Source organism: Thermobia domestica, chromosome 3 (assembly GCF_964235325.1).
Source record: "Thermobia domestica chromosome 3, izTheDome1.hap1.1, whole genome shotgun sequence".
Taxonomy (NCBI): Eukaryota; Metazoa; Arthropoda; class Insecta; order Zygentoma; family Lepismatidae; genus Thermobia; species Thermobia domestica.
The window spans coordinates 331,469,184-331,495,465 of record NC_137456.1 but is presented as its reverse complement, the minus strand read 5'-3'; the positions used below and the strand labels follow the sequence as shown (position 1 = coordinate 331,495,465).

General features: G+C 35.4%; 1 protein-coding gene across 2 annotated transcripts in view; it reads right to left on the bottom strand.

Moving 5' to 3' along the window:
* Positions 1 to 9,392: 9,392 nt before the first annotated feature.
* LOC145681215 (uncharacterized) overlaps positions 9,393 to 26,282 on the bottom strand; it is a 63,849-nt gene continuing 46,959 nt past the window's right edge. The window contains exon 3 of one of the 2 annotated variants that reach the window (XM_081752750.1): positions 9,393 to 11,407. In XM_081752750.1, coding sequence (XP_081608876.1) covers positions 10,036 to 11,407 — 1,372 coding nt within the window. In that variant the 3' untranslated portion in view covers positions 9,393 to 10,035. The remainder of the gene's footprint in view (positions 11,408 to 26,282) is intronic. The other variant, XM_081752751.1, reaches the window with a different exon arrangement.

Genomic DNA, 26,282 nt, shown 5'->3' with positions numbered 1-26,282 from the left:
ACTACATGCTTCAGCCGAGAACTCAAATAAACTCGAATTAAGAACATGACACTAAAGGAGAGTCTTAGGCAAGCGTTGTGTTGGAATTATTTTCCTCTGATTTAAATAGAAAACTCAGAGATAAAAGGTATGTCGCTAATTAGTGACTCACTGGAGTTCTTTCATATTAACTGTTTTTTTTTTCTTTTCTTAACCATCGCATGGTGGGTAACACTTAACGATTAAGCATTTGGCTTATTCATTCCTAGATAATTGATAAATTTATTTATTTATTTATGGTTACATATAGATCACAAAAGGTATATTACCTAATGATAGTGATCTAGTCAGTTTGTATATAGTTAGGGCATGCATGAATACACTTACATAATTACAAATATACATTTATAGATATGGCCATTTTAATTAATGAATCTTCAATAGGATTTCACAATAGTTCTTAAAGAACGGTCATTTATAGTAATTATGTCAAGTTCAGGATTACTTTCAGCATAGGAGTTAAAAATATAACACATTCTCTTAATAGGTGACATGTATAGCGTATTTGTTCTAGCAGTAGGTAATTGAAAAATAATATTTCTAGGACGCGTGCGTTTACATGAAATATGTAACTCTAACTGGGGTAGTAAATATTCAGAGTATTTATTATTTTGCAATAATTTCATTAAAAAAATCAAAAGTTGGGCGATACATCTGTCTTCGAGAGATGAGATATCGTGCTTATGAAGGAGGTCGGTATATTTTTCGAATTTAGGATATAATCCGGTTTCCTTATAAGTTAAGTACCTAACAAAACGAGATTGAATCGCTTCAAGACGTGTTTTGTTTTTCTGACTGTTGGGATGCCATATGATTGAAGAGTATTCAAGTTTGGATCTAACGTAACTATTGAACAGGGTTTTAAGAACATTAGTCTTTGAAAAGTCAAACCCAAGTCTGATTACGAAGCCGAGGTTTCTGTAGGCTTCACTAACAATGCGATTGATATGCTTGTTGAAGGAAAAGTTGGAGCTAATAGTGATCCCTAAATCAGTTATAGTGTCCACTCTTTGTACAGGAGTGTTGTTTATACTGTAATTAAATTTGAGATTATTAGTTTTCTTAGTGAATGTAATAACGTTACATTTTTCAATGTTAAGATTAAATTTGTTCGATATACACCAAGTATGTAGTGCGCTTAGATCTTCTTGCAGTGCGAGAGCATCGGAGGGCTGGGAAATTCTTCGATAGAGTTTTACATCATCAGCAAATAATAATTTAGTACAATTTGGTAGCACATTTGGGAGATCATTTATAAAGATTAAGAATAATAATGGACCAAAGTTTGAGCCCCGAGGGACCCTTGACGTTACAAGGAAACTTGAAGTTGGTATATTTTTATAAATTATATGTTGTCTGCGATGAAAGAGGCATGACATTAGGAATTGTCTAGCTTCGAGAGCGAAATTGAATGAAATAAGCTTGTTCAATAATATATCATGATCCAGTGTATCAAAAGCTTTACTGGAATCCGTATATATTGCATCAACTTGATTTCTATTGTCAATTTGGTCCGCAATGAAGTGTATGAATTCAGCGAGATTAGTTGTTGTAGATCTCTTCGGCAGAAAACCCTGCTGATATGAGGATATTAATGGACGAATATGGTTAAAAATTCTTTGATAAATGATAGATTCAAATATCTTAGCTGGGGCAGATATTAAGGCAATGGGCCGATAATTTTGAACGTCATGGTTGTCGCAGTTGCTTTTTGGTATTGGTAAAATATTCGAAATTTTCCACTTAGATGGGAACAGGGATGACGATAGCGATTTATTAAATATAGTTAGCAGTGGATATTTTAGGATTTGAGCGCATCCTTTTATTACATATGGAGGTACATCATCCGGGCCAGGGGAGCTTCTAGGTTTGAAATTTTTAATTGCATTTTCTACTTCGGTCAGATGTATGGGGTGAAAATTTAGGTTGTCAATTATTTCAGAAGTTTCAAGATTTGAAGTGTTTTGTATGTCGTAAATAGGTGATGAGTTGCTGACGATCTTTTAAAAGTGCTGTTTAAAAGCATTTGCAATTTCTAAGTTATCTTTTAAAATATTGTTTTCAAATCGAAGAGTATTATGATCTGACTTTCTAGTTTTGTTTTTTACATACGACCAGAAAACTTTTGGATTTTCTAGTATATTTTGTTCACAGTCTTGTATATAGTTTTTATAAGCTTCGTTGATTTCTCTGTTAAGGCAAGCGCTAATACTACAAAATTTTTCGTGATGATATTCTGAAAAAACTCCTCCAGGTTTACATTTTTTATGGTGGTATTTCTTACTTTTCACTAGTTTAATTATATTTCTAGTGAACCATATGGGATAGTTAGAGAATATATTTTTGATGGAACATATTTATCAAAGATTTAGTATAAAATGTTATAGAATTCTTCTACCGCTAGGTCAACATTAGCACAATCATTTACCCGTTTCCAGTCACCACGCGAAAGTTCATTATACAAGTCAAAAAAATTTACTTTGGAAAAATTATAACGCGGTTTTATTTCAGAAGTTGAAGATTTGCGCTGTTGTGCCTGTCTAAATTCTAATTAGAGGGAAGGATGGTGAGGGTCTTCTGCAACTAAGGGGGGTTGTTCATGAGAAACAGTGGCATTAGAGATATTGATAAGCACTAAGTCTATTGTTTTGCCGTAGAAGTTGATGATGTTATTAATACTATTCAAGTTGAGATAGCACATAATATTATAGAGGTCATTGTAGGTACCAGTAGCGGTGTCAAATTCAAAACTCGAGCCTTGTATTTCCGGTAAGTTCCAGTCACCTATTAAGAGAAGGTTGTCGTTTAGGTTTACAGTAGCACATAGGAAATCGATAAATGATAAATAACCTGAGGTTTTAGTGGCAGGGGGAAAATATACTAAGCACAGGGTTAATGATATGTAATTATTAATAACAATCTTAGTTATGACAGAGTCCACATTTAATTCTGGGGAAGGAATTTCGTATGTACGGAAGTTCTTTTCTACAGCTAGAAGTATACCGCCGCCAGATTTTTTGCCAGACAAAATTAAATTACGGTCAGATCTAAATATTAAATATCTTTCGTCTACAATTTCCGAATCAGTGTGGGTATTTGTAAGCCACGTCTCGCTTAGTGCTATAATATGATAATTATTACTTAGTATGTTATTATATATGTTGTTGAGTTTTGTGCGCAGGCACGAGAGTTTTGATAATAGACACTTATGCACTTGTGTTTAAGATGCACTGAAGAGACACTTATAATAAATGAGGTTTGTTTACTTACACTTTCTTGGTCTTCTACCGGAGCCTTGTCACAGTTATTTAATTGTTTCCGTACGGGAAGGGGGAGGAGTTTTGAGAGGGGAATAGTCCTTCTTTTCATAGAGTTCTTGTGTACTCGCTTGACGGGTGGATAACCTTAGAGCTGGAGGGGGTGGGAATGCGTTTTCGCTCTCTGCCGTTGCATTCGAGATGGAGGTTGAACATTTCTTTTCCTCTTTTTGTCCATTATTTAGGTCTGCCTACGCCGCGTTGATTGAGGGTTCTGGTGGTGTTTCTCTTCTTTCTCTGGGAATCGCTGCCTCTCGTGTGTTTCGTTCAAGGTCGTACAGATTATAACGCTTGCCATCGATGTAGAGATAGCGATATTGGAGATAGGCAAAGCTACCGTTCCTTCTTGCCCTAATCATGTGCTGATTTAGTTTCTTGCGCTCCTCGCAAACTCTGTAAGAGAAGTCTTGTTCAATATATATATTTGTGCCTCGAAGTTTTTCCTGTTTCTTAGGACAGTCTCTTTCTTTTTGTCCGAGAAGAATTTGCAGATAATTGGACGCGCATTGGCATTTCTCTTCCTTCCGGTACGGTGCACACGTTGTAAGTCATCATCACTTAATGAGATTTTTAATCGATCATTTATTGTGTCCCTGACTTTTTTCTCAGTTTCCTCCCAATTTTCACCATCTTTTTCCGGAATGCCAAAAAGTACTAAGTTCCGTGGTCGCGATCGACCCTCAAGATCATCAAGTTTATCTTCTAGGTACCTGTAAGGTTTAGGTTATCAAGTAAGGTTTAGAATGGAGGAAGGTGACAGAGAGAAATTGTATTTTCAGGAGAGTCCGACAGCCTCTCACCATCTTTATTTAATGCTAGCGAACACTATTACTGAGAATAATATTTTACGTTCTTCCTTCTGCGTCTTAAAGCTATATATATATATACCTGAAGTCTCATACTTGTATGAATTCGAATAGCTTGTATGGAGTGCTTAATGAACAGTACGCCGCCCTATTTGTTCCCTTAGGACAAGCATAAAAAAGAACACAGAAACAAGTGTACAATTATTTTAAATGAAAAGTACGAATACTAAATTTCTTGTCTTTAACCTTAACGAATTTGAATATGTGAACAGCTTGCTATAATAATCAAAGTCCTTAAAGCACTCCACCTTTACAACTAGCTTAAGCAGTTTAGATCAATCCAACAGCTAATATAGACTTATATCTAGAAGAGATACTAAAGAAGAGTCTGCATAATGAAGATGGGATTCCGATAGACGATAGAAATATTAGATGTATACATTTTGCGTATGACATGGCTTTCGTTGCGAAATCTTGGGAGAATATTAGACAGAAGATTTGAGAAAAATTTTAAGAACCTAGGGTTAGAGATAAGTCCAATGGTAATTGCAAACAGTGATTATTTCTGGTCCTACAAGCGGTTACGAGACCCCATTAGGGAAACTTCTCGGAACGTACTTGAACATTAATCGATGAAATCTTACGTACGCCACTGTTAGGGAGAATTATTAGTGAAGCGCAAACTGGGAACATAGAAAACAAGCGAGAATAGGTATGGCGAAATGAGGATTGGGGTATCCGCGGGGCTTTGAATAAAGAATCAAAAAAAAAATAATTATAAAATATCTCGTCTGAAGTTTTGGTTAGAAACGCTGACATTATGCAAACTGGATTAAAAACCTCTGAAATCTTTCCTAATGTAGGGTGAAAAGAGAGTCGTACAAAAATCAAGTTAGAAAGTGTTATGAATGATAAGAAAGAAGGGGGCAATATCAAATGGAATAAGAACCAAGATAGAACACTGTAAAAATTAAATCAGTAACCTTCATCCAAAACCTGTATGCAGCTGAGATACATTCACAAGATGGATGAATGTCAGCTAATCCACTTTTTGTTTGAACATTTAACTTTCTAACAGGATAGAAGTTTATCTGGTTAGTTGAACGCTTAACTCCCCTGAAGGATTAAAGTTCATCTGGTTCGTTGAACGTTTAACTCTGCTGAAGGATGAAGATTCATCTAGCTAGTTGAACGTTTAATTCTCCTGAAGGACGAACACCTATCCGAGTATGATTTTAAGGTTTAGCTGTGCTATAGTTAACACTAAACTACAGAGGACAAATGAAGTTTCATCTGAATATACCGAGAAGAGACCCATCTTTTCTACGTTAATTTTTAATACAAATCCTCGAATTTTATATAACATTTCAAAAAAATGGACACTAAATTCAAAAGAAACGTAACTTTGATTATAACACTCAGGAATATATTCTAGAAATCTAATACAGCCTCGAAACGTCATTTAAATATATTCTAAAGATGAAAAACTTGAATCAACAGTTCCTTTCATAATACTGATTGGCTAATCGTTAATAGTCAAATTTTAGACAATGAAAAGATAGGAAAATAGACATATTATATGACTAATTCATATTTTGAAACCACGGTCTGATTATCAACATTTTTATAATTTTCAACAGATCACTGAAACATGTTCTGATTTTACTAGATTTATATAAGTTATTTGTCCATACAAAAAAATGTTTAATATGCTGAACACTTCTAAGAATATTATCCATGTAATCAAGAGTCGAACTGTCAATTTTGTCAATAAGAATTGTCTTAACCTGAATGTAACCTCTAAAAGTTGTAGCGATTGAATCATTAATTCTTAACACTACGACCAGAAGGTAGGTCCATTGGACACATGCATATTATTTTGTCAATAATTATGATGATACTGTGCGTGCCCAGGTATTGATATTCTGATTTTTCCTGTTTGCATTGTTGTTTTAAATTACTTAGCTGTTATTTTATTCATGTAAGTCATGTGGTAGGTTTACTAATTTATAGCGTTAAATCCTAAGCGGTTCCACTGACCCTGACCTTTTCTGAGTGCAGAAATAGTTGTCAAACATAAGCTTCGGTTGAAATTGTACATAGTAGATGGTAGTATTCACCAAATTATCATGGTGAAGCGAGAAATAAATACGAGGGCTGGAAAGAAATACGTGGTAACACTGTTTTATCCAAGCGCAAGGAGTTTTGTTCGTTCTGCATTTTGAAACACATGTTAGTGGTGTGTGGAATACTACAACGCGGCATTATGTAGGTTCCGTTTGATAGTAGTGGAGTGTGTTCAATGTAGGTTGTCTAACCACACTGCCCTAAAGGAGATGTTTTCCAAGTTAAAACAATGTACATGGATAAAGATTGAGGTGGTGAGTGGAAGAAGCCAGGGAATGTCACCGTGGACTACGTAAAGCTAGCGGTAATGACGTATTGTGATATCGGACTGCAATATTTTGGGTTGCAGCGTTTTGTGCAAGACGAGATAATGTGCAACAGGAACAAGGTGAAGGTAGATATGTTTCGGAAACAGAGACATTGCATTGATTCCACCTTTGCTGCATGTGGGCAGGGAGTGCACTGGCAGGGAAGTGGTTAACCAGCTAGGAACATTCCACTACAGTATTGAATGTGATGCACAATGTCCTAGGTTTCGAGAAATGGCATTCAAATGTTGAACAAATACGCTCTCGCCTGTGATCACTTGGCACATTACAGACGGGAAGGTCGCGTTTACCGGGACAGGATTATCGCACTTGGCGAAATATGGGCGCACTGTTATGAGTCAGAACTTAATCGCCAATCCAATGAATGGTGATATTTATAATCTCCCCGGAAAAAGCTGCGTCAGCATGAAAGTATGTATTATCCGAGGGGAATGTGAAGGTAATAGTGGCGTACGAGTTGCGTGGTGTTATGCTACGGCATGCAGTCCGTGTGAACAGGACCATACATATAGTGTACTACCGCAGGTTCCTGGAACAATATCTTCGTCCTGCACTGCACAGGAAAAGACCCAATTTCATAAGGAATCCACACATTGTTTTGACTTACAACGCCTGTTGTTACAACTCAGTTCCTGTGAGAAACCTCTACGCACAATGGAGTGGAAGGCTCTAGAGCACATTTTCTACTCACCAGTCATAAGTACATTTGACCTTCGTTCGTTTCCTAAAGTGAGTGAACCATCGCGAGTTTGTTAAAATTCTCTGGGACATAAGAATACATTTCTAAACGATGTACGTTAGCTTTTGTTATTTCATAAAGAAAAAGACTATATTCGTTTTAACGAGAAAAAAAAGACATAAAACGTAAGTGAAAATCATTGATGTTCTAGTTAATAAAACGAACGATAGTAGCAATTTACCGTTTAAATTCTCCTTTCTTCAAAAAGTGTACATTATTGGCTAGAAAAAGAAAAAAATGAAAAGGAATAATAAATAAATAATCACCGTAAGTCCACTGGGCCCACTTGGTTTTGAATGTTACAAAAATTTTTAAATAGTTCCAGGGATAAAAGTTCTTCAGCTTTAATTTCTAAGCATTTCTTCCCTTTCTAGCCGTCATTTTGTGAATAGCTAAATTTTCTCTTGCAATTTCTTTAATTTTGCCATACAATGTAATTAGCTTTCTCAGATACAGCTGAATATTCTTCTTCGCACCTTTTCAATATATAAAATTGATCATGTAATAATTTCCCGTTAGCTTCTAACTGGTAAATAATTTGAAAAATGAAAACCAACTGAATTTACACAATGTTTTTTTTAATATTGCTTATTTGGGAATATTTTTTATGCTAGTGATACACACTGATTTCTTTGTAATCAGTTATTAATTCGCGATAAGCGTGTAGCTTTTGAAAAATGGGGATAGGAGGCAAGGTCGGGACGATCTCCGATGCGAGTGACTTCCAGGGACGAGAATTTGAATTGTGTAGAATATATGGTAGTGAATATCAACACAATTGGTCCCATCAATGACCAATGATTGGAGGGAGAACTTGGTCTCTTGCGAGCCAGGCGTATCCTGGCATCTATTCAAATAGCTCGCTCCTGGGTGACGAGTGATCCAAAAGTTTAAGGTATCCAATAAAAGCAATGTCTAATGGGATAACAAACAGGACAGAGGGGCATTGTTTCGTGCATCCCTTCGGTATTCATACCAAATTCATTACGGTTATTTCCATATAAACCATCGTTTCGTTAATCACAGAAATGCTAAAAATATTTGCCCATTATCTTCAACAATTCCAGAATAAAAATACTAATCCTATATTGTCTTGTATCTATTTGCGTATTAAAATACAGTCATATAATGAAATTTTTAGCTGTTTTTTGCTTTGATTATGACTAGAAACTAGTGTATCATTTCTAAAAGAAATGCTCATTTCAAATTAAAATTATTTCGGAAAATAAACCTGACTTAAAGTAATATCCTAAGAACACATTAAATAACCAGAATTCATCTGTACGATTAATGCACTCTAATGGAAGAAAACATCATTTATATGTCAGGTGTAAATTTATTAATATATTTCACTCATAGGAAAACTTACAACTATCTTTTTAAAAATATTACTGTTTACTGGTAGTTTCCGATTTTCATTAAGAGTAATGTTTTTATTAAAATAATTATATATAGCTTTGTATGTAACATATTTACAGTGATTATATTCTAACAAACAAGCAATGCAACAAATAGGCAGTGTTGTTTTGAAAAGAATATTGAAATGGATACCACCAACTACATATAGCATGTTAAGGCAGCACTAATAAACTTAAAGTACCAGAGAATATGTTAAACAAGGTACAGTATTTGCTCTCTATACTTGCAAGGTACATTACTTCAGCGTGTTCCGTTTATCAGTTATATATAATGAACACTGTAAGCATAAAAGAAATTAAGGAAAACAAATTAAAAATGTAAACGGAAAACTATAAAATATGAAGTATGTGCTAAACAAATCTCAAAATGAAAAAAAAAGTGGAAACGCTCGGTACTTAGGAAAAAACAGATTTATATTGCGTTACAATGAACAGAAAAGGAAGATATAGAGGGTAGGAAATTCATTTTGATCATCCGTGGAAAAGGAGAAACCTAAATAGGAAAGAAAAGCAAAAGTGCACGAAGCAATTATAAGGATGGAGACTGCTTTACGTATTAAGCTACACTACCTAATGAACAATGTTGCAATGTTAACATAATGTTACATTTTTTAAAAGGCACTACGTCAGATTATTACTTAGTTGAAATTAACATGTCAAATAAAATTACAAAATACCCTATTAGCTATTAAGTGTAGCAAAATAAGGATGTTATATTATTACAATCACCCAAACTTTAAAAGCCTCTATCACATATACAGCACTAGCAAGACGAATAAGAATATGCTCGTCAAAAGGATCTCAGCGTTTGATACCTTGCCCATGGTATGCCGTTTTCAACGAATAGAAACGAAGTAACGAACAATTGATTGATAGTTAAGTTTAACGTCCTGTTTATCAGCAAGACTGTATGAGACGTGGAATCCGATACACATGAGTTCAAACCAGTAATCGAACAGAGATCTTTCGATCGTGAGATTTTAGAGTAGTAATTTTACTAAATCTCTTTTCACACTCTCGGTGCTTGTAAGATTTTCACCTGTATGTGTTCAGGTGTGTGCTTTTAAACAACTCCTATGACTAAATACCCATCCACAGTGTTGACACTTGTGAGTATTCTCACATGTATGGGTTGTTATGTGTTGTCAAACTAAATCTTTGTGAAAATCCCTATTTACAGTGTTGGCATTTATAAGGTTTTTCACCAGTGTATTCTGATGTGAGCATTTATATTACCACTTTGATTAAATCCCTTGCCACTTACAAGATTTTTCTCGTGTGTGTTTTGATATGTCTCTTCAAACTACTTCTGTGACTAAATCCGCTTCCACACTCTTCGCACTTGTGAGGTTTTCCACCTATATGTGCTCTAATGTGTATCTTCAAAGATTTTCTCTGACTAAATCTCATTCCACACTCTTCGCACATGTAAGATTTATCACCTGTATGTGTTAAGATATGTTCTTTCAAAATACTTCTTTGACTAAATCTCCTTCCACACTCTTCGCACTTGTAAGGTTTTTCACCTGTATGAGTTAAAATGTGTGATTTCAAAATATTTCTTTCGCTAAATCCCGTTCCACACTCTTCGCACTTGAAAGGTTTTTCACCTGTGTGGGTTCTGATGTGTGCTTTTAAAATATTACTGTGACTAAATCCGTTGCCAAAATGTTGGCACTTATAAGGTTTTTCACCTGTATGTGTTCTGATGTGAGCATTTAAATTACCTCTTTGAATAAATCCCTTGCCACACTCTCGGCAGCTGTAAGGTTTTTCACCTGTATGTGTTAAGATGTGTGCCTTCAAACTATATGTTTGACTAAAGCCCATTCCACACGTTTTGCACTTGTGAGGTTTTTCACCTGTATGTGTTAAGATGTGTGCCTTCAAACTATTTCTTTGACTAAAGCCCTTTCCACACGTTTTGCACTTGTGAGGTTTTTCACCTGTATGTGTCAAGATGTGAGTATTTAAATTACCACTTTGAATAAATCCCTTTCCACACTCTTGGCAGTTATAAGTTTTTTCTCCTGTATGTGTTTTGATATGTCTCTTCAAAATACTTCTGTGACTAAATCCCCTTCCACACTCTTCGCACTTGTGGGGTTTTTCACCTGTATGGGTTTTCATGAGTGCTTTCAAAATATTACTTTGACTATCATACGTTTTGCACCTGCATGGTTTTTCACCTGAATGGGTTCTGATGTGTGCTTTGAAACTAATTCTTTGACTAAATCCTCTTCCACATACTTGGGACTTGTAAGGTTTTTGACTTGCAAGTGTCATGATATGTACTTTCAGGTTACCTTTCCGACTAAATTCCTTCTCACACTCTTGGCTGATATGTGTGTTATAAGCTTGGTGCGAAAAAATGTGGGATTTCCCACTTGTATTTTCAATAAGCCCGATTCCACACTCCTCACACGATTGATGGTTTTCTCCTGCATGGAGTAACATGGGTGCTCCTGGACTAAATGTTTTTTGACACATTTGATAAGTATGATGCTTTTCACTCGTATGTGAGCTTGACAATTGCGATCGAGTTAATCCTTTGCAAGACACTTTGCTAGTATGAGATTTCTCATCTGAATGGTGAAATGTTTCCTTCCGCGTAGAAAACGTATTGGCACTTCTGGAAAGAGTGTATTTATGGAACCAGTAGAAATTAATGAAGAAGGAAATGGATATAAATGATATGAAACAAAAGAACTGCAATTATCTACATGTAAAATACAGCAGGAGTGGCGAGATACTAATTACGAGTATTTTTGCTATTGCAAGTACCAGAAACTGCCAGTAAAAATATAAAAACATTAAGAAATAAAATAAAAATAACAGAAAGGTTATGACAATTCCTAATTTTTACACTTTTATATCATTTCGATTAAAAAATCAATCTTTACTAGTGTTCCTATTGTCCTTTGAATCTTTCAGTTATTAAATTTTAATCCATATTATGAGATTAACGTCAATTAATATATAATTTTCGCGTTTAGTTGTGATACATATTTAAACACTCTTCCGATATAAAACAATTTGAGAAATGCCGTGCTTTCAATTCCTTATATTTCAAATATTTAAAACAAATACCTGATATTAAAATTGTAGAATTCGACGTTAAAGTAATGAGAATGTGTACAGTTCTTCTCTCGTTCGTTTCTCCTGGGATTTTTACCGTTAGAGCTTCCAATATTTTCAAAGCTATTATGACACAACGTCCCTCATTTGCATGACAGAAATAAATGTGTTGCATAATATAACATAGTCAAAAAAAGGATAAAGAAAGTAAATAATGAACATAAAATTGAATGAAACATCAATAATAAAACAAAAAGGTTCATATATATAAGAAAATATATGGGGATAGCTAATTAAAGGCTTATGAGAATGACAAAAAAAAAAAAAATAGCTCAAAAACGATGTATAGCACGTAGAGTAGATATGGATAGAACATTGTCAAAAGCAGGTTGTTTCAGTAATGACAAACAATGTTTCAGTAATAATGATAAAATATATGCATTTTCGGCAAATTTATCAGGACAACACCCGCGAAGCTTAAATGCTTGAAATATCTCACATCTGGATTTCGAATCTCTAGGCTCGATTTTGCAGGAAGTGTGACATTTGAGTTGATCATGTGACACAGTTTGGTCCTTATGCGAAACCAAGTAGGCCCTTCGTAATAAGTTGATGCGATGCTATTCAATGTTCTATACGGAATATACAACACTGTTATTATATGGTATGTCAAACAATGCTTCCTGGCTATTTTCTGCATCGTGAAGAACTCCAGTGTTTATTGTTTATTACTAATAAAAACTGTGTGTCAAAGAAAATGCTCCACTCTGTTCATTAAAAAAATGAAACAAACATGTTATACGAAAACAAATCAAAAATTATCCGCAATGTAACGTTATGTTTTATTACATTCTTCATACCAATATCTGCCTCGCCTATCGTATTGCTACCGTCTTGTGGTGATGCTATGAAAGTTTCATCACATTTCCTCCGTTTGTTCCAGATAGATCATGCCGCACCATTAGAAGTTTGCATGAAAAAGGAACATTGAACAGTGATCCGGTTTTTGTGGTCAGAAGGTGCACCATTGGCCGCAATCCATCAAAACTTTCGGGAGAATACAGGAACGGTGACCTTCCACAACGCAGTCTCTATGAATGGATTGAAAAATTCAAAAAAAGGCACTTATGTGTTACGCACGAGGAAGGAGCCGCACGACCATGTACTGCAGCAAATAATATCAGCCTTGAGTGGCCCTGTGAGACCCATTTTGAATTTTTCAGTCCATTAGTAAACACTATGTAGTGCGAAGACACACTGCCGAAAGCCTTTGATAGATTGCGAATCCTGATACACATTCTGACCAAAAAAGGCTGGATCATTACTTGGTGTTCCTCTTTAGTACAAACTCTAATGAAGCAGCTATGACAGTATACGTACCTAAAGAAAAAAAGGTGGAGGAAATAGGATGAAACCTTCACAACATAACTAGACAGCATATTAATAAAATAAAGGAGGGCAGATATCAGAAAGAACAATATGAAAAAAATTATAGCTACAATACGGGTTAATTTTTTACTTACCTCCTACATCATATAGAGTAGACAGCCAGGCTGTTCAATATAAATTTTCTAATGTGCTGAGTTCCTACGGGTAAATGTTTTCTTTTATCACGTTACTGTTCTTGAAATTGGTATCATAGAAAGAGGAATAATTGTAAAACATACTTTAAAAATTATTACCCCACCATTCTCTCTTGGAAACAGAAGACTCATCAAAACATCTTGTCGTGTGCACTATTATTTAAGAGGAATACAAATGAAATGAAATCTTTAAGTTTTACGTCTCACGGTTATGCCGTTTAGGCTAAAGGACTCGGTGGTTATGAGAAATGAATGAATTGGAGGAATGAAGAAAGTCTGAGGAAACGGGAGAACACTGAAGAAACCCACGCACACGGTGTCTGTCCACCACAAATTTCACTATGCGTGGTATAGGTACGAACCCAGCACACCAAGCACCAGACGTGAACGCTCTACCACTGAGCCACATCGGCCCTTTTAAGAGGGAGATGATTAACACTTAAAATATTATTACTCAGTACATAAACTTGATATCCATCTTGTCTGTCATTAGCTGAGAAACAGGATAAATCGATTGGAATTGAATTTTGCCCAGCAATTAGCAACTATCTCAGTAGGCTCTCTTTTCTTTTGTTTGTTTTTTACGTTACTTTCATTATAATGAGAATTCGATGAATAACAAGCGGAATAGGTTGCAGGTTAAAGTAGGGTATCCGATTAGTGAATTATGTTACAGAGGTGAAATTTTCTACATAAAATCTTTAGTAAAAACCAGTTGGCAAGTGATCTAAACTTTAAGGCACAAAAGCGGGAATTTTCGTAGTTTTCTTAATATACAATATTACGTCATGATATTAAATTATTATACAGTGTACAGACATCCATCACACATCATCTGGGCAGGTTAGTGATCACAGTTTTTCTAGTATACTAGAACTTTTTAGGAAAAGTAAGTTATCAGGCAGATGTCATGAGATGAAATTCAGTTATAAACTCATACACATATTTCACTTTAACGTTTCACTATTTTGCTCTTTACGATAAGGAAGAAAATGATTAAAGCAAGTGGATGATGATGCAAGAATTGAAGGAATGAGAAAGTGGGAAGAAATGGGAGTGCCTCGAGGAAACCTACGAACAGGATGTTGTCCACCACAAACTTATTTGACCGGGGACCGAAAAGGAATCTCACGCACCAGAGGTATGTGCTCTACGTGAACCGTATATCTTACACAGAACAAATAGACTCGTTTCGACATTTCAACACGTGTAACGTTTAAAACTACAGAAGACCTCGTAAACTATATCTTTACAAATCTTTTTACGGAAACAAAGTATTTTCATATTGTTTTTCTTGATAATGACATTTTCGTGTCCCACACATGTCCTTTCATTTATGTGAACTATTTTATTTCTTGCCAAAAGTATAACAATCATTTTCTTAATGCGCAATTAATATTCATGTTACTTGCTTAATTCGCAAATAATTACACTAAAATATTCACGGGACAAAACTTTGTGAACAATCTTTACTAAATGTATCTACGTAGTTTTCAGGGTGTTACAAATCATATATCTTTAATGAATACAAGTACGAGCGAGCAAAATTAGGAAATTTTCTTTCCCCATCTTTACCAACGCGTTCTGAAAAGAGTAGATATTTCCTTTTTATTACCTCCGTTAAATCCTTTTCTTTGTAAAAATGAGTAAAGAAACTAATCTTAATTTCATTGAAGTAAAAAATAAAATCGCGAATGAGCACAAACCCTGAATCAGGGAATAATAGTAAATCTTTATCCACACTTTTAATTACTGAACGATCTGCGGCATTTAAAAGTTAAACTTATGTATTGCTTTTGTAGGCAATCTGTTTGAGTGATCGCATCTTCGTTATTAGCTGTGTGTTTGGTTGGGTACGAGCTAATTATGAACACATTACGCACACTTTTCCGAAGGTAAAACTGAAGACCAAGAAGAGTTAAATATTTGCCACAACACAGAGTTTCATTTGAAGTTTTGATAGTTATTTACACTGTTTAATTTTAACAGCAAACGTTAAATACTGAAGAAAATAGAATTCGCATTTTATCATTAAACTTTAGTACACTTTCCGTAATATACGAAATTTATTTACCTTGTGATTAACCGAAGTTGAAGGTAATAAAATGTAACTACTTGATATAATACCGGACAAACCAAGCCAGACTGGATCCCTAAAATCCACCTTCATGGTATCGAGCTCCGTAATATTCTCTTATCGTTTTCTACCTACCAAACTGAACATATAGCCTTTTATAAATAACAATTTTACGAATCCCGTGTGTATTTCTGACCCAAGCTACGTGACGCACCTATCTTACACATTTCAATTTCATTATTTGTATAATAATATGTGTTCTTCTCCTATTGTAATGACCAACTATAGCTCACGAACTTATTTTTTTTTAGTTCCCACACGCTAAGTAATTTACTCAAACTTTTTTCTTCGAAATTCGTCAGTTTTTTTAATACGTGACAGTTATCAATTACCTAATCGGATAGGCTGGAATTACAAACAATGTTATGTAATTCTGCTTAACTGGAGGTTATACAAGTGGAAAAAAAATCATTCCCTCAATGTCGTCTTGTACGTGATCTGTTTACATTTGAGAAGAATTGCCTACTCGATTACAAGAAATGCTGATAGCTCTAACGTTAAGAGATACAACAATATCTACATGGCGAAACTATTCCAATGTCTGCATTTACAGCCATAATTACAGCAACAGCAATCACCCAGATAGATGATTATACATACATCCAAAACAAATTTCACCTACAACGTAAAATAATTGGAATTATAACCGATCAAAAGTTCAGTCGCGGTTTGGGCGTCCATTTAGTTATAACCATCATTCGTGTCTCTGTTCGGGCTGCCATTTGTTTGAAACCAGGAGAATGTCGAGTCGCTGTTCTCCGTGGTCAGGCTAACGAGTATCTTACAAATTTCATCCGAATATCATCCAAATTATAAAAATTGTGTAAGTAATTCAAGTGTTAACAATAAAAATAAAAAGTAAGTAGTAAATATCGCAAAATAAAATCATGCATAGCAAAAGGATTAGTTAACTCTACAAGAGAAAGACACAGATCAAGTAGTTTAGTAATAAAAATGCAAAATGATTTAGAATATAATTAATATTAGAGAAGCTAGAGCAATAAACTTACACAATTAATAAAAGAAGTTAAAAATGACTACCATAGAAAACAAAATACATTACGAAATAACAATATTAGAAATTTATGGAAGGTAATAACAGATATTACAGATAAAAATGTCAAAAAATATGTACAAATTAATGGTCGAAACATTAAAAATGGTTTTGTAACGTTTGAACGTCATCCAATGTTAATAGTTGAAAGTTTTAGTGAGCATTTTTCCCGTTTTGCAAAAAAAAGTTAACAAAGATTGATGATAAAATAAATTTGAATTTGAATTTATAAACTAAAGTAGTAAACTCCACATTTTTCACTCCAATCACTGAATAGGAAATTGAACTCTTCACAAATGAATTATCACCAAAATCAACATTTGGTATAGATGGTTTATCAGAAAGTGGATTGAAACATAAGAAATCAAATGTATTAAAACCTTTGCAGTATATCTTCAAGCTAAGCTTAGAAACAGGTGTAATTACTGATGGTTTTAAAACTGCTGCACTAAAACATATATATTGTAGAGATATATGGTTTTGGGTCATTATTTTTGTGATAGAAAATCTCAAGTTATTAAATGTTGTATCAGAATACTGAATATAGTAATGAAATGTTGTTATGTAGTATAAACACGTGCTTGTGTTTATTTGTTGACGTATGTCAATAATTTGTAAATGCGTTAATTGTAATTGTTGTGTTATGGCTAAACGCTAAGTCGTCAGTTTGTATGTTTATTATGATTTGCAATGTTATGTTTGAAATTAATGAAATGTCATCAATGTGAAACTCTGTACGTAACAGTGACACACTTTGACTGTGGCATAACCGTCAGACTTGCAGAAATTTGTTGGTCTGAGAATTTGATCACGATATAGTTCGGGTGAAACCAATGTTTTACCAATAGCTGAGATAAACAGAAAATCAACGAAGAGAATTCCAGAATGTTTGGAAAGGAGAATAAAAACCTCTGGTCAGAGAGGATTAGGATCAGAAGTGGAGGATCATCAGAGAAAACCACTTGAAAGCTTATCGCAGTTGAGTAGTCAACTGTAATTCCAATTCAGCGGAATAGATCTAGGAAGATCTATCATTTTATAGTTCAACCATTAACTTGGATTATGGTTGGATTATAGTCGGACTATTCAGTTCGCCGACTATCTACAGTACGAGAAATCCTGTATCGTATTACTTCAACATCCAGTCCAGGCAGTCATCAATCAGCAAGGTATGTGTATCTCAGCAATGTACGAATTATTCGTGACTAAATTCTTAGATGCTGTCGATATGTGATCTGACGTGTTATACTCACTCAACACTACCAACACTCACACTTGATATTTCGAATAATACAGTTATTTAAATGAAAGTTAAATTTGTGTGGTTTTTCTCTGCTCCCACTTCGAACCTACTCATTTCAGATGGTGAGTAGTAGCGATCTTCAATCGTCAAACATAACGTCATCCCCATGCAAATTAGGCACGACGGTTGGAGGTTGTTATGGTGGAGATTTGCTGGTTTTGGTAGCGGTCCTAGGAGAATTCCCACCATTGTTATGGTGGAGATGTTATCGGTTCGATTCCCGGGGTGCTTGTAAAAGTTTTAGTAGTATAATTCCCACCATTGTTATGGTGAAGTCATGTTTGGTTCGAGTCCCGGCAAAATTAATTGTAGATTAAGTAATTAGTATGGTAAGATTTAGTCAAGGTAATTTTAACGTTCACCAATCGAATAATGCGAGATTTGGTTCGGATCTTGAAAGGCTTTTAAAGTGACTCTAGCATATTAAGTTATCAGGTTAACCCTCACCACCCTCCCACACTACGTAGTCAAAGATATAAGTTGTAATAAGTAGAAATATATTAATAAATGACCGAAAATACTGTGTTGACGAGGGCACAAAAGGCGAGTAAAGGAATTAATATTGAAGTAAATAATTTATTTGGTGTAAGGACACCTGAACGGCGAAAATATAGTAGTAGTCAAGAAACAGCCGCGAGTCCTAAAATTATTTTAAGTAAAGAACCGGTGTTCAACTTTCCAAGTAGTCCAGTAATAAAATCAGTGTCGGAAGATTTTCCCTCTATTATAAATTTAGACGAGAATTTAGTAAATAATAAAGATAAGGACGTTAAAATGGCTTCGAACATCACATTTTACGCTGACATCAATAAATTGCCAAAGTTCGATTTGAAAAACGATAGTGACATCGTTTCTTTCTTTGATGAATTCGATGATGCGTGTCAGATGGCAGGCGTCGCCGAAAACAAAAGGAAAGAATTGATACCAAACATTTTCAAAGGAGTAGGGAGACAATGGATAAAGTTGTTCCTGAAACCAAAAGAACATAGCGGAAATACAATATAAGGATTTACAAGCGGAAATTGTTGAGGAATTCACAAAGTCGAATGTGACTCTCGATATAGAGGACCGGATTAAAGAACGTTTACAACAAGAAGACGAAGCTGTCATAAATTATGTGTATGACATGCTTGTTCTTTGCGAGCGGTTAGACACAAATATGACAGATATGAAAAAGATTGGTATAATATTTGGTCTAGGAATTAATTCGTGCGGTTGGTACGCACACATTGAAGCTGTAGTACAAACACAAAATACATAAATACCTTAAGAAAAATATTGTCCATCGCTAGCCACCACTTTCGCCCATCTGTCAGGCAATGTACGGATTCCGTGGCGAAAGAAGTTCTCATGCTTGGAAGCGATCCAGTCAGAGACCCATGTTTCGATATCTTCTGAAGAAGTAAACCGCTGTCCAATCAAATCGTTGTTCATGCAATCGAACAAGTAGTAGTCCGAAGGAGTAACGTCTGGTGAATACGGCGGGTGGGGTAAAACTTCCCATCCGACATTTTCTCAATAGGTTTTGATCGGTTTTGCGACATGTGGGCGAGCGTTATCATGTTGAACAATAAGTTTATCAAGTCTGTTCTCCCATTCTGGTCATGTTCTGGCCAGAGCTTGCTTCAAACGCATTAATTGTCGTCGATAACGTTCTCCATTCATAGTTTCACCCGGTTGCAGCAGCTCATAGTACACCACACCTTTCATATCCCACCATATGCACAGCATAACCTTTGCACAGTGAATATCTCGTTTTGGTTGTGATGGACCTGGTTCACCTGGTTTCAACCAGGCCTTTTTTCGTTTAGGGCTCTCGTAATGGATCCACTTCTCATCACCCGTAATAATTCGATGCAGAAACCCCTTTCTCCTCTGTCGTTGAAGCAGCAATTCGCAAATGGTTTTTCGTCTTTCAACGTCTCTGTCTTTCAATTCATGTGGAACCCACTGTGACATCTTTTGAATCATTCCAATAGCTTTCAAGCGTTTGGAGACTGTTGTTTGATCAACGCCTAATGCTGCTGCAAGTTGTTCCTGCGTTTGACACGAATCCTGCTCGAGCAATGCTGTCAATTCTTCGTCTTGAAATTTTTTTGGCTGTCCAGCTCGCTCTTGGTCTGCCAAGCCGAAATCACCACTTCGAAACCGTGCAAACCACTTCTGACACGTGCGCTTAGCTAGAGCATGGTCACCATACACTTCCACCAAAATACGATGACTTTCAGTCGCACTTTTCTGCATGTTAAAGTATTGCAGCAGGACACCCCGCAAAAAGACTTTATCAGGCACAAATTGCGCCATGTTCACTTAACTACAAACTGGTGTTGTTGACGCTTTAATCCACTGCCCTATACTACGAACGATACGCGATGACAGGGGTTTGCAACACATGTGTGGATACACGGAACTGTGGGACGCTCCTTTCGTTGCGCCATCTCTTGTCCACCCGCACGAATAGTTAGTGTCCTAGACCAAATAGTTAGTGGGTTACATCCGTACTACATGGAGAAAGTAGGAACGGTGGCCTACTCTAACTTAGATAAGTTTGTAGACGATCTACAAAAGATTGAGAAGAATAAATGTAAAATCGCGAAACGTGTAAAGCGTGAAACAGGAAAGGTGACAATAAAAGACTTGGTCAAAAAGATCCGGGAACAAGTCGAGGACGAAGAAAGTGATTCCGAGTTGGGTAACGTGGTTGTAAGAAAAGGTAAAGAAGAACACAAGGTTAAACAAGAGCCGCATAGTTTAACGCAAATCGCGAAATTGGAGATAGATAGATAAGTTGCAAATTGCGTTGTCAGCAAGAACGCAAGAAGATGAAAAACAGGATAGTCAAAGTAGAAAACAAGGGAAAAATCAAAATTTTAAAAACAATAGACAATATAGAGGAAATAATAAGACTAATTATCGTGGAAATAACAACAGATATTGGTCGAATAATAATGATAGACGAGGTCAGAATAACAATAGAGGAAACAATGGGTTTCAAAATAGACGTGGTAATAGAGGCGGATACTGGCGAAATAATCGTGGACGTAATCAACAAGGTAACTGGCAAAGAAGTGGTCATTGTCAGCAAAGTCAATATTCCGATAATCATAATTCGCAGAGGTTTGTGCAAGTTGTGCCTGCACAAGTAAATGGTACAACATATTACCAACCTGTCGGAACGAATCATTTAAACTAAATACATCTGTAAATGAGCGAGGCACATTTACAGGTAACAAGAATGTGAGAACAAGAGATGTTATAGCCTCAGTGAAATTAGAAAATAATATGGTATATTTACCATTAGAAGTAGAAAATAGACAGATTAAAGCTTTGCTCGATAGTGGGTCACAAATTTCCATTATCAATGAGAAGTTAGTACCACCAAGTGCGCGAATTATACCAAAACAAACGAAAATTAGGGGTATAACGCAGAATACACTCGTTATCAATAAATTGGCTATAATCAAATTTAAAATATCTAATCAGACATTTCATCAAGAGTTCCGAATAATAAAAGATTTTCCGTATCAGATGCTAATAGGGAATGATTTTTTAAAAACAGAAAATTGTCAAATAGACTATGGAAATAGTAAAATTTTAGTTCAAAGGTTCGGGAAACCGACAAGAAGTTGTGGAAATGATCAGGAATTAAGATCAGTTTCTGATAATATTGCGATAAGTGTAAAAACAAGTTTAAAACAAAAGTGATTTTTAGGGCATAGAGTTAGACTGTTACCAAGGGCTAGAACGACTGTTGAAGTCAATCTAGTAAATTCTTGGGCGAGTAACGAGTATCTTTTAGAGCCTGATAGATTATTAGAGAAACAGTATAATGTATTTATACCAAGAGCGATATTATCAAAAGAAAATCAGAAATTAGAGATTATTAATCCATCAAACAAGACAATAATGTTAACAAGGAATTTGAAAATTGGAGATGCGGAAGAATGTGTTAGTGAGACGGAATTAAGACAGGAAGGGCTAACGGAAGACGAAATTGAGGAAGTGTTAGACGCACGGAAGAATTATGACAAGACGAGATTAAAATTTGGCGACAAAACTAAACCTGAAATTAAGAAAAAAATAGAAAAAACTTTTTTACGATTATGCGGACGTTTTTGCGTGGAGAGACAATGAGTTAGGCAGAGTAAAAGGTGTTGAGCATAAAATAGAATTGGAAACGGAAGTTCCTTTTAGAAGGCAACAGGATCCGATCCCAATTGCGATGAAAGAGAAAGTTAAAGAACAAATAAACATCCTGCTCGAACAGAACATTATCGAGGAGAGTAACAGCTCCTATAATTCACCAATGCTGTTCGTTAAAAAGCCTTCTGGAGCGATAAGAGCAGTGCTCGACTGTGGGACGTTGAATCGGCACGTAAAATTCCATTCCGTGGCGTTGCCGCCCATACATCAAATCCTAACATGTATGGGAGGTCATAAATTCTTCAGTGTACTTGACATTAAAAGTGCCTATCACACTGTGTCCATCTCAAAGGAATCTAGAAAGTACACGGCGTTCAACATTCCTGGCGTCGGTGCTTACCAATACTCTAAGCTCCCAATGGGTTACATTCAATCGCCAGCTGTATACACGAAGATCATGGCTATGACATTAGCTAACATAATCCGGAAGCGGTGTCATATTACATGGATGACGTGTTTATTTATGTTAATAATAAAAAAATGGTGTCAGTTTTGCATTCAATTTTTCAAAGACTGCGAAAATATTGCTTGAAATTGTCAGTGGAAAAGTGCCACTTTATGGAAGAAAAAGTTTTAGCGTTAGGTCACATTGTAACTGAGGCCGGATACGAGATTAGTCCAAAAGTGATACAAGCCATTAAAGCGTGTAAACCACCAAAGTCGGCAAAATACCTTAAGTCGTTCCTGGGTTTGACAAATTACGTAGGAAAATTCTGTAAAGATTATGCAGAAATTTCAGCAATTTTTCAACCGTTGCTGAGGAAAAATCATAAGTTCGTATGGACCGAGGAGCATCAAAACAGCTTTGAGAAATTAAAAGATGCATTGTTGAATGCACCATTGCTAGCGCCATTCCGAGAAAATCTGGAGACAAGAGTATATACCGATGCGTCGACGAAGTCAATAGGAGCAGTTCTCATGCAGAAACAAGTAAACGGAGAATGGACCCCAATCGCATATTATAGTAGGGTATTGAGACCGAATGAAATTAGAAGACACATAGTGGAGTTGGAAATTTTGGCAGTGGTGAGTGCCTTTAAAGCATTTAATTATTATCTATACAACAAAGAGTTCGAACTGTATACGGATTGTAGATGCATTAAATATTTGCAAACAACACCAAAATTATCACCAAAGTTATTGAGATATAGTTTAAAGATGGCGCAATACCAGTATACACCTGTGCATTGTCCGGGTGAGAAGAACCCGAGCGATGTACTTTCGAGGAATACTGATATTCAACCTAGGGCAGAAGATATTGATTTGGATGCATTACCAGTGAATACCGAAGATTTGGAAGTAAACATCACCTTTGATGAAGACGTAGACGTAGCCGAACTGCAGAGAAAGGATTCTTTCTTTGGACCTATTATGAATGCCATTGAACATCCTGAAGTAGCAGATGAGAAAGCTGAGAGGCAAGCACGTTGGTATGTGGTGAAAGATGGAAAACTTTTTAGGACACAAAGGATGGCAAGCGGAAAGAAATTTCTCTTGTGCATTCCTTTTTCCTTAAGGGAGCAAGTGTTTAAAAACCTGCACTGTTCAATTTATGGGGGAGGTCATTACTACAATGCTACAATCGTGCATTAAAATCGATCTACTTCCCTAATATGAAAAATTTTTTTCAGGGAAAGGTCAGCCAATGTGTAAGCTGTCAGATTCAAAAACGTATGGCAGGAAGGACACCATTGCATCCACAGACGTAGCCAAGTTATATGCCATTCCAGCATGTAACAATGGACGAGTTTGTTCCATTTAAAAGTTCAAAGAATCATCGAAACAAATATGTGATTGTGTTTGTGGATAGTGCTACGAGATATGTAATTGCTAAGGCAGTCCCAGCAATAACATCCGAGATTATAGCGGAAGTGATTTTTGAAGAACTAATCACAAAACACGGCATTCCCGAGATTCTAGCGATGGACAGGCATAGCACACACCGAAGCCGAGTGATGGAGGAAATGGCAGAACGTTTTGGAATGAAGTTAAACTTCGCCAACACGAATGCACACTATAATATAGGAACATCAGAAAGAGCCATAGGATCCATACAGCAAGTCATGAAGCACTACATAGACCGAGAATTTACAAATTGGGATGAAATCCTACCTTGCATAGTATTCACCATGAATACGCAAGTTCATGATGGAACAAAACATTCGCCGTATTATTTGCTGACAGGACGTGAACCCAGAACGTTCTTGGAACAAGATCTGGACATTCCCTGTGAGTATGTGGAGAATGATGAGCGAATTAGAGCAGTCAAAGAAGCAAGGAAGGTAGCATACCAAAATTTGCAAAAGCGGTTTAAGTCACAGAAGAAGCAGATTGAGAAGAAGTTTTCTCAACCTAGCTTTGACATCGGACAAAAGGTATGGATAAGAGAGATGACGAGAGCAGGTATTCCAGCTTGTTTTGGGAAAAGATTTAATACTCGTGGTGTTATAGTAGAAAAAATGAATAACAATTCCTATAAAGTAAAGTATGAAACAAAGAAAGGACAAGAAAAAGTGGACACGATTGACATTCGGCGTTTAAAACCATTTATTGGCGCAAATGATGAAGAGTCTGATAAGCAAGATGAAGATTCGGATTTAGACAGTGATGTCTAAAAGAAAAAAAGATGAACAACGCGTGAAGGTTTAGTGACTCAAAGACCACATAACAAAAAGTTAAAGTTTGTTGCGACGAAAAAAAATAAATTAAGTTTATAAGTTTGATTATTTATTTTAGGGATCTGTAAGCAAAATGTTTTTGCCAGTGGACGGCGAGTTGGAAAGCCGTTTATCAACAAAAGTCCGTGAACCCGAAACCGAAGGAAATTTTGGTTTCCATCTGAAAAAACCCCGAACTGGTAAACATGTTTTGTTTACAGAATTTAGAGTTATTAGGAAAGTAGAGATTTTTTTTTAAATTAGAGATATTTCGTAAGTTTGTTCGTTTGTTGAATAATCCAAGGTACGCATACAACGTAAATAAAGTAAATGAAAACATGATAATTAAATAAATAAACATAAGTATTAACTAAATAAAAGTTTTAAAAAATTAATAAAATAAATTCAATAAGTAATTTTAAGTTTCGATTATTTACAGTCAACACCATGTTGAAGATTTTAATTTTGCAAGTACTATTGATGAGCATGGGCATGGCAGAGGATGAACAGCAGATAACGTTACCGGAAATTGGATTAGTTTTAATGCAGAATGCATATGCCGTACATGCTACAAACATGGTGTATACCACTGTAAAGTTACACTTAAATTTTCAAGAGTCGGTGCCAGTGCATGACAATTGTAATGATGCATATGATATTCTTAATGATTATGCTGTAAAAGAGAAAGAATTTAGACAAAATATTGTAAATTTGTTACCATGTTATTTTGTTTATGAAAACGGAAAGACTAGGTGTAGTAATACTCATAGTAATAAAAGGTTCATATTTTCTTGGTTACTGGGATTATCTTCTATTGGTCTATCGACATATAATCTAATACATAATCAGCAATTCTCTCATTCAATTGATAAATTAAATAAACACGAGAACTTGCTAACAAGTAAAATTAAAAATCTAAAAGCATCATTTAATAATGAAATTTCTGTAGTCCATGGAATTGTAGTTAAAGTGCAACACGTATCGCAAGATTTTAACAATAAAATTCAAGAACTATATTGTTATTTACACCAATCGCAACGCAAGATAATGGCAAACTTGTTTGCTCATCTTGTGCAAGAGAGGGTAAATAAAATAATAAACAGTATATTAAATAATCAACTAACATATTATATATTGGCTAATGCAGATGTAAAAAGATTAATAAGTTTTCATGATGTTTTGAAGAATACTATTTATAGGTCAGACATTGGGATGTTTTACCAAATGTCTAGCGTATATTTAGTAAAATATCATTATGAGGAAAATAATGTTGATTTAATATTAAAAACCCCAATAATATATGAAACTAGTATCTCAATCATGTATGACATAATATCTATGGGCTACTTAATAAATAATACCAGAATATTTTACGATTTACCGGAAGCAGTTTACTTGGGGGAAGGTAAATATCATTCATTAGATAAAAATAAATGTGAATTTAAAAGTATCTTGTACTTTTGTGAAAGTATAACAATGGATAATGAAGCAA